The sequence below is a fragment of the Punctularia strigosozonata genome (genome assembly GCF_000264995.1).
Source record: "Punctularia strigosozonata HHB-11173 SS5 unplaced genomic scaffold PUNSTscaffold_24, whole genome shotgun sequence".
In the NCBI taxonomy this organism is placed as follows: domain Eukaryota; kingdom Fungi; phylum Basidiomycota; class Agaricomycetes; order Corticiales; family Punctulariaceae; genus Punctularia; species Punctularia strigosozonata.
In genome coordinates this window covers 62,430-77,400 of record NW_006767456.1, presented here as the reverse complement: position 1 = coordinate 77,400, position 14,971 = coordinate 62,430, and the positions used below count along the sequence as shown (strand labels likewise).

At 56.2% G+C, this 14,971-nt stretch overlaps 5 protein-coding genes across 5 annotated transcripts; all 5 read right to left on the bottom strand.

Annotated features, from left to right (window-relative positions):
- Positions 1-962: 962 nt before the first annotated feature.
- On the bottom strand, positions 963-2,454 carry PUNSTDRAFT_77968 (uncharacterized protein; the record flags this gene model as incomplete). The annotated part of the gene is made up of 6 exons (XM_007389141.1): positions 963-1,310; positions 1,378-1,436; positions 1,489-1,567; positions 1,625-1,816; positions 1,875-2,030; positions 2,089-2,454. Coding segments are annotated over 6 exons (1,200 nt in total), but the record flags the coding sequence as incomplete, so codon positions are not given.
- A 1,546-nt stretch (positions 2,455-4,000) lies between these two features.
- Positions 4,001-6,488, bottom strand: PUNSTDRAFT_77958 (alpha/beta-hydrolase; the record flags this gene model as incomplete). Its single annotated transcript, XM_007389140.1, has 9 exons — positions 4,001-4,641; positions 4,700-4,816; positions 4,867-4,965; positions 5,024-5,448; positions 5,510-5,611; positions 5,665-5,846; positions 5,909-6,140; positions 6,196-6,355; positions 6,413-6,488. 9 exons carry the CDS (start codon positions 6,486-6,488, stop codon positions 4,001-4,003), a joined length of 2,034 nt encoding a protein of 677 aa, XP_007389202.1.
- A 630-nt stretch (positions 6,489-7,118) lies between these two features.
- PUNSTDRAFT_93904 (uncharacterized protein) lies at positions 7,119-10,782 on the bottom strand. The gene is made up of 6 exons (XM_007389139.1): positions 10,640-10,782; positions 10,529-10,562; positions 10,424-10,466; positions 8,127-10,371; positions 7,459-8,072; positions 7,119-7,401 (listed from the first exon to the last, which is right to left on the bottom strand). Exons 2-6 carry the CDS (start codon positions 10,545-10,547, stop codon positions 7,221-7,223), a joined length of 3,102 nt encoding a protein of 1,033 aa, XP_007389201.1. The 5' UTR covers positions 10,548-10,562; positions 10,640-10,782; the 3' UTR covers positions 7,119-7,220.
- Positions 10,783-11,033: 251 nt separating this feature from the next.
- Positions 11,034-12,248, bottom strand: PUNSTDRAFT_109301 (glutathione S-transferase). Its single transcript, XM_007389138.1, has 7 exons — positions 12,237-12,248; positions 11,963-12,127; positions 11,735-11,894; positions 11,589-11,676; positions 11,420-11,534; positions 11,255-11,358; positions 11,034-11,200 (listed from the first exon to the last, which is right to left on the bottom strand). The coding sequence occupies exons 2-7, from the start codon at positions 12,071-12,073 to the stop codon at positions 11,143-11,145; spliced, it is 636 nt and encodes a 211-aa protein (XP_007389200.1). The 5' UTR covers positions 12,074-12,127; positions 12,237-12,248; the 3' UTR covers positions 11,034-11,142.
- Positions 12,249-12,929: 681 nt separating this feature from the next.
- PUNSTDRAFT_139425 (carbohydrate esterase family 8 protein) lies at positions 12,930-14,450 on the bottom strand (the record flags this gene model as incomplete). Its single annotated transcript, XM_007389137.1, has 11 exons — positions 12,930-13,083; positions 13,152-13,193; positions 13,245-13,327; positions 13,385-13,468; positions 13,523-13,570; positions 13,628-13,670; positions 13,722-13,831; positions 13,895-14,001; positions 14,073-14,090; positions 14,143-14,184; positions 14,240-14,450. The coding sequence occupies 11 exons, from the start codon at positions 14,448-14,450 to the stop codon at positions 12,930-12,932; spliced, it is 942 nt and encodes a 313-aa protein (XP_007389199.1).
- Between the last annotated feature and the right edge of the window lie 521 nt (positions 14,451-14,971).

Here is a 14,971-nt window from a genome sequence, read left to right as displayed (position 1 = left end):
ACTAACAACACGGCGGAACTGTTAATGGGATGTGATCGACGTTAGGCTATCTGGATGGGGTATTTGCAGCTCATCCCTCCTCACAAACGCGTGTCAAGGCGGTGGTATTACGCTAATAATCTTACATGCGGATCGTAATACTGGAATTGTACGGGCCGTACGGCACCTGATTATGTTGGACACCAAAGGGTCCTGGAACGCGCGCAGGCTCTGGACCATACATCCCTGGCATACGAGCCGGGACCGGTAACGGAGCCATCGCTGGCCGAGGCGCAACTTGGCCCCGAAGGAAAGGTCCGTCGTACATCCGCACCCCGTGAGCGCCCGCAGGCACAGCGTGAGGTCCAGCACCGCCGACGGGTAATCCCGCGCGCATGGCTGCCCGAAATGTCTCTTGTCCAGCATCCACATGTGCTCCACCATGAACCGCGGGAGCTCGTTGGGCGTGTGGGGCGGGCCGGACTGCCTGAGCAGCGTGTAATTGCAGGAGCAGCGCCTGTTCATGCAGTCTCCTCGCGTGTTCCTCTTCGGCCCTCAAGGCCTGTTCTCGCCCGGCTCGCAGTTGCGCTCGCATCTGCTGCACTTGCTGCACTTGCTGCACGCGCGCCTGCATTGCGATTTGATGTACCTCTCTCTGCCTTTGCACTGCCTCTGCATGCCCTGCATGGGGTCGGGCTGCCAGGAATTGGTCATACGCCAAATGTGCTTGCATTTGATGGTGCGGCGGCATCCCAGCCATAATCCCAACCATCCCGTGAGGATATGCGGGGCGACCGGGTACAGGGGCGGAGGTACCGGCAGCTGGAGCAGGAGGCATGTCCACCTTGATAGCAGCGGTATCTGTCTCCGGATTGGCGCGTTTATAATCCTCAAGCGCCTTCTTCGCCGCTTGCGTAACCTTGTATGTGATTGTTGGCTCCCGCTATATGGATTCCAACAAAAGATAAACACACACCTCCTGGTTATGCCTGAGTTCGACGTTTTGGTTGGGGTCCCACAAAGTGCATTGGCCCTTGGTATTGCCTCGCTGATGCGAAGAATAAGCGTAAGTACACTAAACACATGAGCGGATGGAGAGAACTATGCAGTGCAGCAAGAGGGCGAGAAGATAGAATGATGGTGTAAGATCGAGCTCTCGCTAGGCGAACAGGCAAGGAGGTTCTCGTCGAAAGCCCAATATAATGGCAAGGATCAAGAACGGGGTCAACTATCGCAAAACCCACCTCATGGAAATGGTCATATCCATTGATGATTTGTCTGCATATGTAGCAGGATAACGTGCGGCAGTTTGGACAAGACATCTTGTTGCACTATGATGAGCCACAGATCCGAGTATCAGCGCCACCCCGGCCGTATACGCAACAGAGGGAGCCTTACCCCGCCCTCCTTGATAAAGGGTTTCGTACACTTCGGGCAGTTTCGCATGAGCGCCTTGGCTATAGCGGGCTTCATCAGGTTGACGCAATGGGACGGATGATGGGAACGCACTCATGGCCTCCTCCACATGATGTTGCGCGTCGAGCTTCTTGTCCTCCTCGACCTCCTTGCAACTCTTCGGCAAGTGATCCTAGCCATTTTCCTGGTGAGCCTTCTGAAACCCGTTTTCCAATGCGAAAGGACTCACGAGCTTCTTGCATCCGCGGCAACTGACCGCGCCGCACTCCTCCCGCTCGCATCGGAACAGCTTCTCCTCTGGGTTGTCGATGACCACCTTGTACTCGCAGAACGGGCACTCTTCGAGGTTGTCGAGCCCGGCGGCCTCGATCTCCTTGCGCTGCCTCACACGCTCGTACAACTCCAACAACTTCGGCGTCAGCTGCGGTAAGATCCAGTCGTGAGTAAGCACACAATGTTAGAGTATATAGGCGACTTACGAATCGCCTCAGCTCGGATTCTGTGAACGCCAGTTTGCAGCCGCCTTGTTCCATGCACACGATATTGCAGTCGTGCGCGCCGAGAAGAGTCGAGGAATACGTCGTCATACATTCCTTGCAAAACAGGTGCGCATCGGGACATTGTATCATTTGCGTCTGGCCAGGAGAGAAGGATCAACGCATATCCGCGCGAGCGCCAAGTCCGTGGACGTACGAATGGGTAGTCCGTGAAGCAACATTGACATTCAATGGTCGCTTCATCAGTCTGGAGAACCTCCGCGGTGTCCCTGTCTACTACCCTGTCCATGACCGCTGTCGTCGAGTCTTTCCCCAACTTTTCCTTTACCCACCGCCTCTCACGCTCAAACGCCTCGTCGGTGAGCAGCCTCTCCTTGCCCTTTCCCTTGCTGTTCCCATCCGCCGCATTTTCTCCGCCGACCGCTTTCGGCTCGAATGGAAACGGGGGACCCTGCTGCATCTCCGCGTGCAACTGTAGGAATGCCGGAGCGTAGAAATTGTTTCGAGTTTGAAAGGTGGTGAAGATATGATCGTAGGGTATCGAAGGGAAATCTTCCACGAGCTGCGCCTGTGCCCCGATAGTCGCATAAGCTTTATCAGAAGATAACAATCATGGAATCTCGGAAACGTACCAAAGCTAGCTCATAATAATATGCGCCAACCTCATGAAGCCGGTCAGTCTTGCCATAGTCCACGTCAAGCTTGGACTTCGGAGCGCCTCGTTTGAGGCTTTCCTCGACATCTCCTTCCTCCCTCTTCCTCTTCCCTTTCCCGTGCTTATCTACCTTCGGGTAGCTGGGATCCTCGAAAAGTCGATGCAATACCTGCTCTACGAGCTGATCCGGTGTCGCATGTGGGAGAGCCTCGGCGAAGGCCTGCACGAGAGAGCGTACATGCGCAGGGTCGACGTCGGGTATGATAGACGAGATTTGAGCGTGCACTCGAAAGAGAGGATCTATGAATTGCTGTAACCCAGGGTTCGTATCAATATCTCGGGTGAAATCATGCGTTGGATCGCTCGTCGCCGGAGGTGCAGGCATGTGGACGTCGGGGGGTGGCGCTGCCATGTCGATATCGGGGACTGGCGAGGAAGCGCGGGTATCGGGAGGGAGTTGGAGCTGATCAAACACGGAATCCGACAGATTCGCGACGTCCTCGTCCGAGGGCAAGAAGAGTGGCAGAGGAGAGCGCGAGCGGCTTTGTTTTGTTGGCTCGGGCGCACCGCCCGGGCCACCTGGCGTGTTGGACGAGCTCGGAGCCACAGCGAGGACAGCTTCCGTGTTCTCGGTAACTTTGTTCTTGCCCTTGCCATTGTATTTAGGAGGAGCCGGAGGGGTCTCGAAATATTGTATCAATCTGTCAAAGGAATCGCCGTCTGGTACAGTTCTGTCAATGAAATCAGCGTTTGAAAAATTCGCAGCAATGAGATTATGAGCATACTGCGACGTCCCAGCTTGTAAATCTGTTCTATCCTTTCCGCCATGGAGCTTGGAAGGCCCAGCGGCGTCCCCTACAGCCTCCCTCGCGACACGAGCGCCAGCCCTTGTATTCTGCGCCACAGGCCGATCGTCGTCTGAATCGGTGAGCTCGATAACTTCCTCCTGCCGTGAAGCACGAGTCTTTCTCTTCGGCCTGGCATTGGAGGCCTTATCTCGTCGGCGCAGCCTTGCAGCAGCGCTGCTGCTAGGCTTGGTGCTGGCTGACCGGCTGCCACTGGGCTCGGGCGAGGATGATATCTCGATGCAGTCGACCATAGCCTCCACAACACAAGTATATCCTTTGTACGAGTCAGCGCAGATGCGGACTATAAGATGACAGCAGCAGGGTCTAGGACATGCATACACATGCGTCAAGCTGGAAGGCGGCAATACTGTCAAAGGAAAGGGGCTCGGCAACGTAGAGACGCGCTTGTGGCGGTACTGGGCGCGTCGATCGGAACTCAACACTCATTTGACTGCACGCGGAGCGTTCCGAAATCTATGCTATTCCAGATGATACAAGGGGGTCGTGTCGATGTAGGGTATATGCGAGAACGTGAGGATGGGCAGGCAGTGCGTCTAAGGGAGTGCAAACGTGGTGGATGTCGTCGTCTATCGGAGAGAGCATGATCACGCCTTGGTAGACGAGGCCGTCACGGAGGTTGAGGTGGTCGTGGTGTGGTGCGTCGACGAGGTCTTCGTGGACGTCTTCGTGGCGTGCGTCGAGGATGCCTTGGTGCTCGATGCGTGGTGAGTCGACGAGGTCTTGGTGCTCGAGGCGTGGTGGGTCGAGGACGTCTTGGTTGTGTGGTGCTCTGTCGTAGCCGCGATACTCGTCGGCGTCGCCGCCGCCCACGCCTCGAGGACGGTGCTGAGATGGTGATCCCACGCCTCAATCGTCGCGCTCGGCCAGGTGACCGTCGTGCCCTTGTCGTAGATGCCCTTCTGGCCGACGAGCACGCCGTCGGGCAGGAGCGTCGGGACCGCCGCGCCGCTCGGTGTAGTCGCCTCGTGCACGTACACACTCCCGTCCTCCTTCGTCTCGACGAGGCCGATGGTCGAGTTGCCGATGAGGAACTGGCGCACGAACGCGAACGTCTTGCCAGGGTTCTCGACCGGCGTCTGGTGCCCGGCGTGAGCGAGGAGCACATACGTCCAGCCGCGCTCTTGCCGGACGACGCCCGCGTACTCGCCCTCGTCGTCGAACCAGGAAGTGTTGGGCTTGACCGTGAAACCTTGAATGCCGCCGAACGTGGTATTCTGGATGACGACTACGAGCGTGAAAGGTCAGTAATGCGCAAGGGGGGTCAAGTCACACCGATGACTTACTCTCGGTGGACCAATGGGTAGTGAGTGCATCGTCGTTACCAGAGTACCAGATAATGGTGACGTTGTTCTCGGTAGCGTTCGCGGCAAGGTCGTCCATGAAGTTCATGGGAGGAGGGCCTGCGGAGAGGCGATGAGCAAGAGCCGATTCCATGTACAGGTTAACGTACTGATGTCGGGAGCACCAGGGATACCGCCCCAAGCGTAGTCGAATGTCACCCTCCAGATGGCGTTGTGTGGCGCATGAATCGCGTTGCGGGTGACATTGTCTAGGCAGTGGAGTTAGTATCGCCCTAAGCCCCTGAGAGCACAACACAGATCACGCACTGTTCATCCAGTGGTGCGGGTGGATCCACGTCGTGATGGGGTTGATGCTGTACGGCAGCTCCAAGTAGTCGAACTCGCCAAAGTTCGCGTTCCACGGGTAGGTGTAGTTGATGGCGTAGCTCAGGACCAGGTCGCGCAAGTCGCATCCGAACCACTCGTTGACCTTGCCCGTCAACGTCGCGTTGAAGCCTTTGGGCACCCTCTTCTCGACATCAGCTCCGGCAAGCTCGGCATCACGAGTAGAAGCTCGTTCTCGCAGCTCAGATACGAAGCTCCGGTGCTTGTACGGCGCAGCGGGCGCCTCCTCTGGCACGGAACGTGCGGAGAGTTTACCGCCGATGGCACCGATCTTGGGATGAATGGTGTCGAACTTGCCACCAGTCTGAGGGTAGGTCAAGTTCAGGTCGAAGCCGCAGAGGTGCGTCCTAGAAGCGATAGAAGGATTAGCGACAGGTTATGAGGACAGCCTTTGGAAAAGCAACTGACTGCTCGCGAACGTAGTCATAGACTTCGGTGTCATAGCCGATGAGCTGGGGGTATGTCTCCACGACGTGCGAGATGGGAAGGAACTCGAACTCGTTCGCCGACCTGAAGTACGGGTTGAGTACGAGGAGGACGAACTGTTATACCGAGACACGTACTGTAAGCCAGGGTTGCTGACCGCAATCTTGGCAAGATTAATCGGGCGCTTGTCCTTAGGCATCGAGAAGTACTGCTTCATGATGTACGGGACAAACCTCCCGGCATACGACTCGCCGGCAAGATGGAAAGGACGAGTCTTCAGTCCCGGGAACACCTTGGTGAGGTTGTCGACGAAGCCAAGCTGTGCATGCCCATGGTCAGCAAAAGCCCAACGACGCATATGCGTCGCTCTATTCAACGTACGAAGTCTGCCGCGACGCGCTCTTCGTCCGTCGCCCAGCCACCCTGAGCGACGGTGGAGTAGCCAACACCAACCGGCGCGTCGACCCAGAACCAATCGGCGAATTGGGTCCACGAGTACGGGTTCTTGAAGAAACCGGTCGCGTTGGCCTGAATCGGACCCATGTTCTCGAGGAGCATGGCGGCGATGGACGAGAAACCGGGCCCACCCGCGAGCCACATACCCCACGGTTCGCTTTAACATGGAGGTCGGTGTGCTGCGTAATAGAAGAAGATTGAATGCTACCCACTCGGTGTTGTTGGTGGACACGATCGACCCATCCGTCTTCTCCCATCCCCAGAAGAACGCTGAGTTGTTCTTGAAGCCGGGTGTCTTGGTGGAAATGGAGCCCGCATACGAGCGGCCCAGAGGAAAGGTGATGTTGGGCAGCGAGTCCTTGACCAGGAAGTCTGCGAGCAAGGTTGATCAGCAACTGGATGAAAGGCGACCGATGTAGCTGCGCATACAGTCCTGCCAGTCGGGCCCGTATGTGGTGTTCGGCTTGCCAGGGTAATGGTGAGGCGAACTCCAGTTGGTGTCCATTGCAGCCTCGACACCGGTAGAAACCGTGAGCGTCAGCCCGAGGGCGAGCAGCAGCGAGCTAATCTTGCGGAACATCCTGGCGAGACCGGGACGTAAACGAAGGGCGTATGCGTCGCAAGGGGGTCGGACAGACGACGATCCCCCTTGTGGCGTCCCGAATATATGCGCTGTCCGGGGATTACGCGAGACCGGTGCTGGTCCGCAGCGGGGGCCGGTATTCGAACTGAGGCAGCGTGCTGTGGTGAAGCGGCGGACAGTTCTATCGGTGATGCGTAGGCTTCGACGGGCTTCGAGCGGCATGGCGACTCGACATCGTCATGCGGATCATCATGCAGCACATCGTGCATAACCCGGAGACGGGGTGCAACGAAGGGCGGAGGCCGGCCAGAATCAGTGCAGGGTACACTCGAGCACGCTGTGCCGAGGGAGACGAAGGATGGAGGCCATCGCTGTTCGTCGCGGTGGTGGATGATAGCGGGCAACGACCGCGGGAAATCGCCGACGCGCCGAGCTTTGACATCATCCTTGCCATGTTGCGTTGCATCCGCGTCGAAACACCTTGGGAATGATTACCAAAGGCTGCAGATCCCTCCTCCGGCGGTTATGATACTTGCATACGCGCGGCTCATCAATTTGATTAGTTACTTTGCTCATTCGGTGGGCAACGCCTAGTATGACAGAGATTACAAGGATATAGAACTGTCCGAGAGGTATACAACCAAGAGTCCGTTCTCATACGCCCATGTGGATGTACGTCGCCCACCGGTGAAAATGAGCACCGTCCTCTCGCAACTTGCGGATCGCAGCATCAAGCGCGAAGGGTATCCGGTCGTCGTCGAAGTTCGGATAACTCCGCGCGAGCTCTTCGTAGATGTAACCGGCCACCGTCGGCCCGTCCTCGTCGCCCATCGACCTTTGATGAGCGCCATGAGTCCATCTAAACGCCGAGAAAAAGCAGCACCGCACTCACCACAAGGTGCCAACCACGCTTGGCACACCCGAAAATATCATGGCCGCCGCCAGATGTATCACCTCGTCCGGCTGCTCGCGATCCGCAGCGGCGCTCTCGCATGCTGCCAGGAAGGCGAAGCGCGCGTACGGCAGCTTCAGCCTCATGATGTCCGAGATCGTGAGCTTCTCATCCCGCAGCACGAAGCCGCTCGACAGCGGCTGGTCGCGATCCTGCAAGCCATGACAAGCCAGATGAATGACAGACGCGTCGTCCATCTGCTCCAGGACGGCCGCTCTGCCCTGGCGGACTTCAACCCGCAGATTGCCCAACGCACACGGATTTGAGGCCATCTTCGCTCGAATGATGTCCACTTCGCGCAGCGACTCGGGTAAGGGCGTGTGGTCTGCTGCATCTGGCTCAGCGACAATGAGCACCTTTGCGGTTTCAGTTTTGGCGCATTTCTGTCTCGCCATTACCAGACTCGACAAGCTCGGGATGTACGACGAGACTGCGAAGTCACTCAAAAACGTGGGCGACGGTTTCAGCGTTCCGGCAGCGTGCACCGGGAGCGACGTGAAGATACCGGCGCAACACCACCAGACCCTGGGCCGAGCATCGTATGATTCGCATTTCTGTTCACATACCGAGGTCAGTTTCGCATTTGTGGACGCAAACAAGCCACGCACCTGCAAACGAAGCCGGGAAATGACAGGCTCCACCACGTTCGACCATAAGGACTCCATGAGATCCTTCTCATCTCGCACCGGCCTCTTCACCTTCACGATCGCCAGCCTTGACTTGCCATCCCGGGCAGGCGGTCGATGCTGCGGAACCGTATCGTCCAGCAACGCGATCATATTGCCCCGCGCATGGGCGGTGAAGCCCGTAAGGGGCACATGCTCCACGCCGCTGCTCGGACTTCGGATAATGATCGCAGACGATCCATAGCGTTCGCTGGAGATGAGCAGCACGACCGGCCCGCGCGCGGTGACCCGCGCCAGCTGTTCGAACGAGTAGGGCCGGAGAAAGTTCTCAAAGCCGGGGTACGTCCGGACCTGGCCCAGCAGCACCTGGAACTTCTTGTGCAGGACGCGCTGCTGGATGATCCGCTCCGCGCCCGACGCGTCCGCAGACGGCGCTTGCGAGTGGTACTCTTCCAAACCTGTGGCAGCCTCCACGATCTTCTCCGCGAGGTTCGGCGGCAGGCCCTCGAACGAGGTGCGCAGCTGCAGCATCTGCGCCCAGAATATCGACCGGCTCTGCTCGAGCATCCGCACCGCCTCCACCGGTTGAGACGAAGCCAACGCGCAGCCCGCCGCCTCGCATGACATCGTTGCGAAGCTCCTCTTCATGGACTCCAGCTGCCCCGCGAGATCAAGGCCGAGGTGCGTGTGGTAGGGGAGCATGTCCACCGCGCGCTGGTACGCCATCAGCGCCATCTCGACCGAATTCGACTTCTCCGCGGCGGCTATCCATCGCTTCACCGCCGCAAAACGCCGGACGTAGGACGTGTGCGGATCGTCGGTGGCCAGCTGGAAGCAGTCCATAGCGTATGTCCAATCGTGCGGGTCTTGAGAGCGCACGTACCGCGCGTGGACCAGCTGGGCGATGTTTCCGACCCCCCACGACCTCAGAGGGTGTCCGAGTGGGTAAATGGTGTTGTTTATAGCCTCGAAACAGCGCACAATCTCATCGATTTCCTCGAAGGTCCACGACGAAGTAACGAGGAGCCGCCTGCCTAGCGCGTACGCGGAGTACGGGTGGTCGTTGTGACCTGGAGGACAGAGGCGGAGCGCTTCGCGGGCGAGGCTAATTGCCTCCTCCAAGTCCTCCGGCTTCTTTTCGCGCTGCCAACGAACTTCGAGTGCATCCGCGAGGTTGTGAAGGTGGATATATCGGTAGCTGGCAGTGGCACGGACATGTTCGACGCCGCGACGTTGTAACAAGATACTCTCATCGAGGTCTGAACGATGTTCGGCCGCGAGCGAGGATCTTCGGGAGTACGCGTATCCGAGCGTGCTCAGAATGACATGATACCATATATGTTCCGGAGTGGTCAACGAAAGAGCCTCGTGACCGAGCTGAATGGCTTCATCGAGCTCCGCGCTCGTGCTATCACCAAAGTACTGGCCCGAAGCGAGCCGATACCCGAGTTGGGCGAGCGCGACGCATCTGAACGGATGCCTCGGAGACTGTTCGGCGAGGGCCTGTCGGTACAAGAGCCGCTCCTCCTCGCGAAGCTCCTGGTTATCTTCGACTTCGAAGAAGACTCCGAGTTTGCCCGCGAGTCCGATCAGGATTTCCGGCCTTTGCCGATGTCGGGCAGGACAGAGTTCGACAGCTTTGCGGGCCAGACGGACGGCATCGCGGATGTCGTCGGGTTTGCCCCCTGAGTAGGAGAATAGTTGACGAAGAGCGTCCGAAAGATGCAAGGTGGTGATGACGAAGAGGGGATCGGATTCGGGGATGAGGTTATGCGCTTCGCGCAGGTGTTCAATTGCGCGATTGACCAAGGGTGCTTTGGTGTCCAGGCGATGTAGCAGCGTAAGGGCATGGCCGAGGTGAACAAGAGACTCCGCCCGGTCATGTCTCTGCGCCGAAGCTATCGAGAGCGCTTCTTCATGTAGCGCTATGGATGTCTGGATATCGTCGGAGCGAGTGAAGTTGAAGAACCGCAGAGCGTGGGCGACGCCGAGATTGTTTAAGGCGACCGCGTGTAGCTTTCCGCGAGATCGAAGATAGTCCACAACCCGACGATGAAGCTCTATGCTCTCTTCCAGGTCATCCACGGATCCATGACTTTGGAAGCGAATCCGGAGGAGCTCCGCGTACTCGCTGAGTACGACTAGGCTCGAATGGGGTATCGAGGACGGAAGCCAGCCCAGGAACAGCTTCCATTGGAGGATAGCCGTTTCTAGCTCCGTGTCTCCGCTGTCAAAGGTTCGTTAGACCGAATTCATGCATAATGGCATACTTGACATACTCGTCGAGATCAAATCGGTGGATCCTCCGACGGAGATTGACCCCTGCCCAGGCAGCGTAACGGTTGGTAAGGTGCCCGGTGTCTCATGTAAACGATGGCACTCACAGACCTCGTCTGAGCGCATCACCGAAGAAGACTTCTGAACAGCAAAAACATCCCAATCAGAGAAGGTATTCTGCGTAATAATAGAAGCAGTCCATAGGCTCCGCTGCTCACCAGATAGGGTAGGATAGGCAACCGAGAGCAAAGGGTAGCGTTTTGCTGGGCACAGGCTATTAGCTGCTTGGGCTCTTCATCCGCAGGGGAGCGCTCAGGGCTCTGGTCGCCGGGCCCGATGAGCTGTGTATCGCAAGAGGTCCAGATGTCCGACTCATTCCATCTGAGACAGCGTGAGGGGCGCGCAGTGATGTAGAATGTATCATGTGATGGTGCGAACATTCACGTCATGATCGGCGGTTGCCCATAAGTCCAGAATCGTACCTCGTACCTGACACGCACCCTCCGGCTCGATGCCAGGGAATATCGTACCTGCTTCGAAAGCTTTCGCCGATAGAGACCGCAGAGACTCGCTCTGCACGTTCCAGCGTACCGGACTCCGCGTGCTCACAGAAGATGCAGATCGCAACGTAGTTATTTCATTCTTACATTGTACATGCTCAACGCGACCAAATACAACCGTCGTACCAACAGAGCACAAGATATTTGATGTACTCAAATTCTTATGCACCATCCTTGACGGCGAGCCAAGCAGGGTGGGAGGAAATCTCGCTCCACCACCTGTTCGTCCGTTGTCAGCCAAAGTCATGTCGAGAAACGCGGTTGATTACTTACCTGGCGACGTTGGGGTGCTTGGCGGTGTCAGAGAGGAACTTGAATCCGCAAGGCTCGAGCATGGAGCCGTAGGGCAGATGGAAGAGGTCAGCGAGAGTGAGCTCCTGTATAATGGCCGCAGCATGAGACTGGGCTCGAAATCAAGAGCACTACACAACTACTTACGTCGCCGGCGAGGTACTTCTGCTTGCTGAGGATCGCTTCGTAACCGTTGAGCTTAGTCTCGAGAGTAGCAGCGAGCTGGGTGACAAGCGCGTCGTTGGTCGTCAAGCCCTGCATCCTTAATGGCGACAAAAATCAGCACGAGCAGAACCATAGATAATAATGTACCCACGGCTTGAAGACCTTCTCAGCCGCTATAACAGACGCGAAAGCATCGAAGTTGGACGTCTCGATGGAGGCCGCCTGCTCGAACTTGGCGACTGGACCAGAACAGGCAGGATTAACGAAGCCCATAATGCTATGAATTATCCAACTCACGGGCAGGGAGATCGGAGGGGATCAGCTTGCCCTTGCCGTACTTCAGCGCGAGGTAACGGCAGATAGCGCGAGACTCGAACAGGATGAATCCGTCGTCGTCGATGTAGGGCACCTGTCCGAAGGGCTGCTTCTCAAGGTACGCAGGGGACTTGTGCTCGGCCTATCGCAAATGCGTAGCGAATCAGCAACCGTACACGTCAATTCAAACCGATAGACTAATATACTGACCACAGCGAAGTTGACCCCGATGAGCTCGTAGGGAATGTCGAGCGCCTTGCACACTGTCGCGACACGGCGCGTGCAGGTGGAGACGGTCATACCGTAAATCTTGAGAACCATATTGGATGCTTGATCTGTGGTGATAGCGGGGTTTATAAAGTCTGCAAGGCGTTCCTGTAGATTGTCGGGGAAGGAGGGCGTAGGCAATTCGAGTGGGCGACGCATATCCATGGCGAAGGTCAGACTATATACACCTCGTCGAGGGAAGATTCTGGAAACGCACCCTTGAATCCCGTATGTGAGTTCGATGTGGTTCATAGCGTTAGAGCTGCTCTTTAAATATCTAATCTGACCCATCATGAAGACGCATATGCTGAGAGCTCGACCGCCGTCATATCGTTCTCGTGAAAGCATTTCAAGGTCTTACCTCAGCAGAAGTGTGTACACGTGAGTTTTGCCGCCTGTGATTGGCCAGTGAGCTTCAAGACGTCAGCATGCTGACGCCAAGCAGTTCACATAGTTAAGGCCCCGTTCGGCGACGCCTGATTCTGGAAAAATCAGATGATTTGATTCTGCTCGCATACCATAAACGGTAAGACTGTGAGAAAAACTTAACATAATATAACAGGGGGACGAAAGTCAAAGTCAAAGATTCTCACAGAATCAACCCCAACCGAACGGGGCCTAAGGCTGTTGGGTGAACCATGCTGCACTTGGAACCAGGAAACTCATTTTCCTCCGCTTTCGGCCAGTACCGTCGCGGCGAGCTAACACGATTTCTAGGTTTCATGCATGGTTATGCTTCTTTATCGCCGATTAGCAGTCTTAGAACAGATATTGTATGCAAACTCAGATTCCACGCCTAGCTATAATCGTGCGTCGAAGAACGCGAACTCCACGGGGACCATGCCAGTGTGATGGGTTCGCCCTGATGTATGATGCCTGACTGCCCTTCCCTGACATTCCAAGCCGTTCTTCACAACCACGCCGCATCGATCCAGCTCTTGTACGAGCTTCCGATAACCGTCGCTGTTGCGATGGGCGCGGAAAGCTTCGTCGCAAAGCTTGCCCGGGTTCCAGATGCGCCTGCGCCGGTGTTGCCGTACTCCGCAAATGTGACGTGGTCGGTGCTATCGTCAGTGCAGCGCCCGTCAGTAGACTGCGATCACCTTTCCTGAAGGGTTGAAACGTAACGTACTTTGGCGTCGCGGTGCTCCATTCCTCCCAACCCGCTGGTTGACTGTCGACCAAGCATAAGTGATTGAGGCAGAGCTGATGGTGAGTGGCTTACACATTACTTCCCAGTGCGGTGTTCTGAAAGACGACCCGTGCATAGTCTCTCCACGGCCGGCCGAGGAATACAGTGCCTGTACCCTATTACGCAGAGTTGGCATTGCTTGATGCGATTGTTCGTATTGCATCGCCGCTCACCTGAACGGTGCTGTGATCTATAACATACCAATTGGAGTCGTCCGAGCTACGGCCTGAGGCGGTGATTGCGCCCGACCCGATCGTCTAAGGAGTACATATGGCATTGAATGAAGTAGCAAGGGCAAATGACGAGCTCACGTTGATAATACTCGTAGAGATCCAAATCGAAGATTGTTGTCCGAAAATCTTGGCGTTTGTGATTTTGTCAATTATCACTGGGATGAGCTAGATGGGAATGCGCACAAAGTCAACAGCGCCTTCGATCCAGCAATTCTTGAAGTATTGACTAGAGGACATGTTATTGACTCCTCCCACGGAGAAGGGTAAGCAAGCTTACAGCCCGACGTTGGCCAGGAGAGTATCTTGATCACCTGTGATCTTCAAACCGTATCCGCCGAATTGAGTTCCGTACGTGGCAAGAGCAATAGCCTGAGCTTGGTCAACCGGCTGAGAAAGGGGTATCAATTAAACCAAACAAAGGAACAGGGTCTAACATAAGGCGCGACGTACCTTGCCGTATGTATTGGCGATGTTTAGGTTGTACAGCGAAACGCTGGACCCGGTGACTTGCACAGTCCCGCTAGCTTCGTCAGATCCCGCGACGGAAGCGGGAATGTCTACGTAAAGTGCCAAATAAACATGATTTTACGAAGAGATTGAAATGTCGTATGGTACGGAAATAACGCACTGTTTGTGATTGTGACGGCTGCGGGAATATGATCACTGATATGAGCTATGATTATGATGCGCGTACGTACTGTTGCCTGTGTAAGAGAGGTTGGTACTTGTCTGACCGAAGACTGTTGGAAATCAGCGAACATAGCATAATATGTGTGATAATGGCTAATACGCCACCTTTGATGTTGCTCCGCGTAATCTTTACAGTATCTGTGTACGTGCCAGAGAACACGAAATACACATTGCTTGACGTGTCGGCCATTGCATCACTGAGCTGTGCATATTTCCCGCCAGTGCCAACAGTGATGGCACCGCTCGGTGGCGAGCTGAGCGCGCATGCCAATGAAATGAATGACAGTATCGGTACGATGTCAAGGATATTGCGCATCGCGTTACAGACCAGTGGAACGTGGAGAACAGCCGGAGGAGCGATTCAGCCTAGTTCATATACCCATGGAGCTGCCGAGTTCTGTTGGAGGCTGATGCCTAGGAAGCACAGAGCGGGCCGTGTGCGCTATCTATAATTGAGAGGCACGCGGTCGACAGATTCGCATCCTGACTTTGCTACCAAAGAGAGCGGGGTGATGATCGCAAGACTATGGAGGTCAACTGACCGCGCTGGCCAATCAGGTGCCTTCGTAACTCGTTTCGATCCGTCAACAGGCAAGAGGGAGCGAATACATGCCGGACAAAGTCCGTAACGCGGTCGCCGGCTGGTTGTGTGGTCGTTGTAAGGGACGGACGAAGCGTCTGGGCCAAAAGCGCCGGAAGATCAGTACTCGAGAAGCGCTTCCTTGGGGATGTGTGGAGAGTCACGCGGATGGGAAGGTCACACTATTCAGCAAGGCGGGGCGAGGTGCAGGGCGGCAGCAGGGCCCGGCCATACCGCCTCGAGCCGGAGATGGTGGT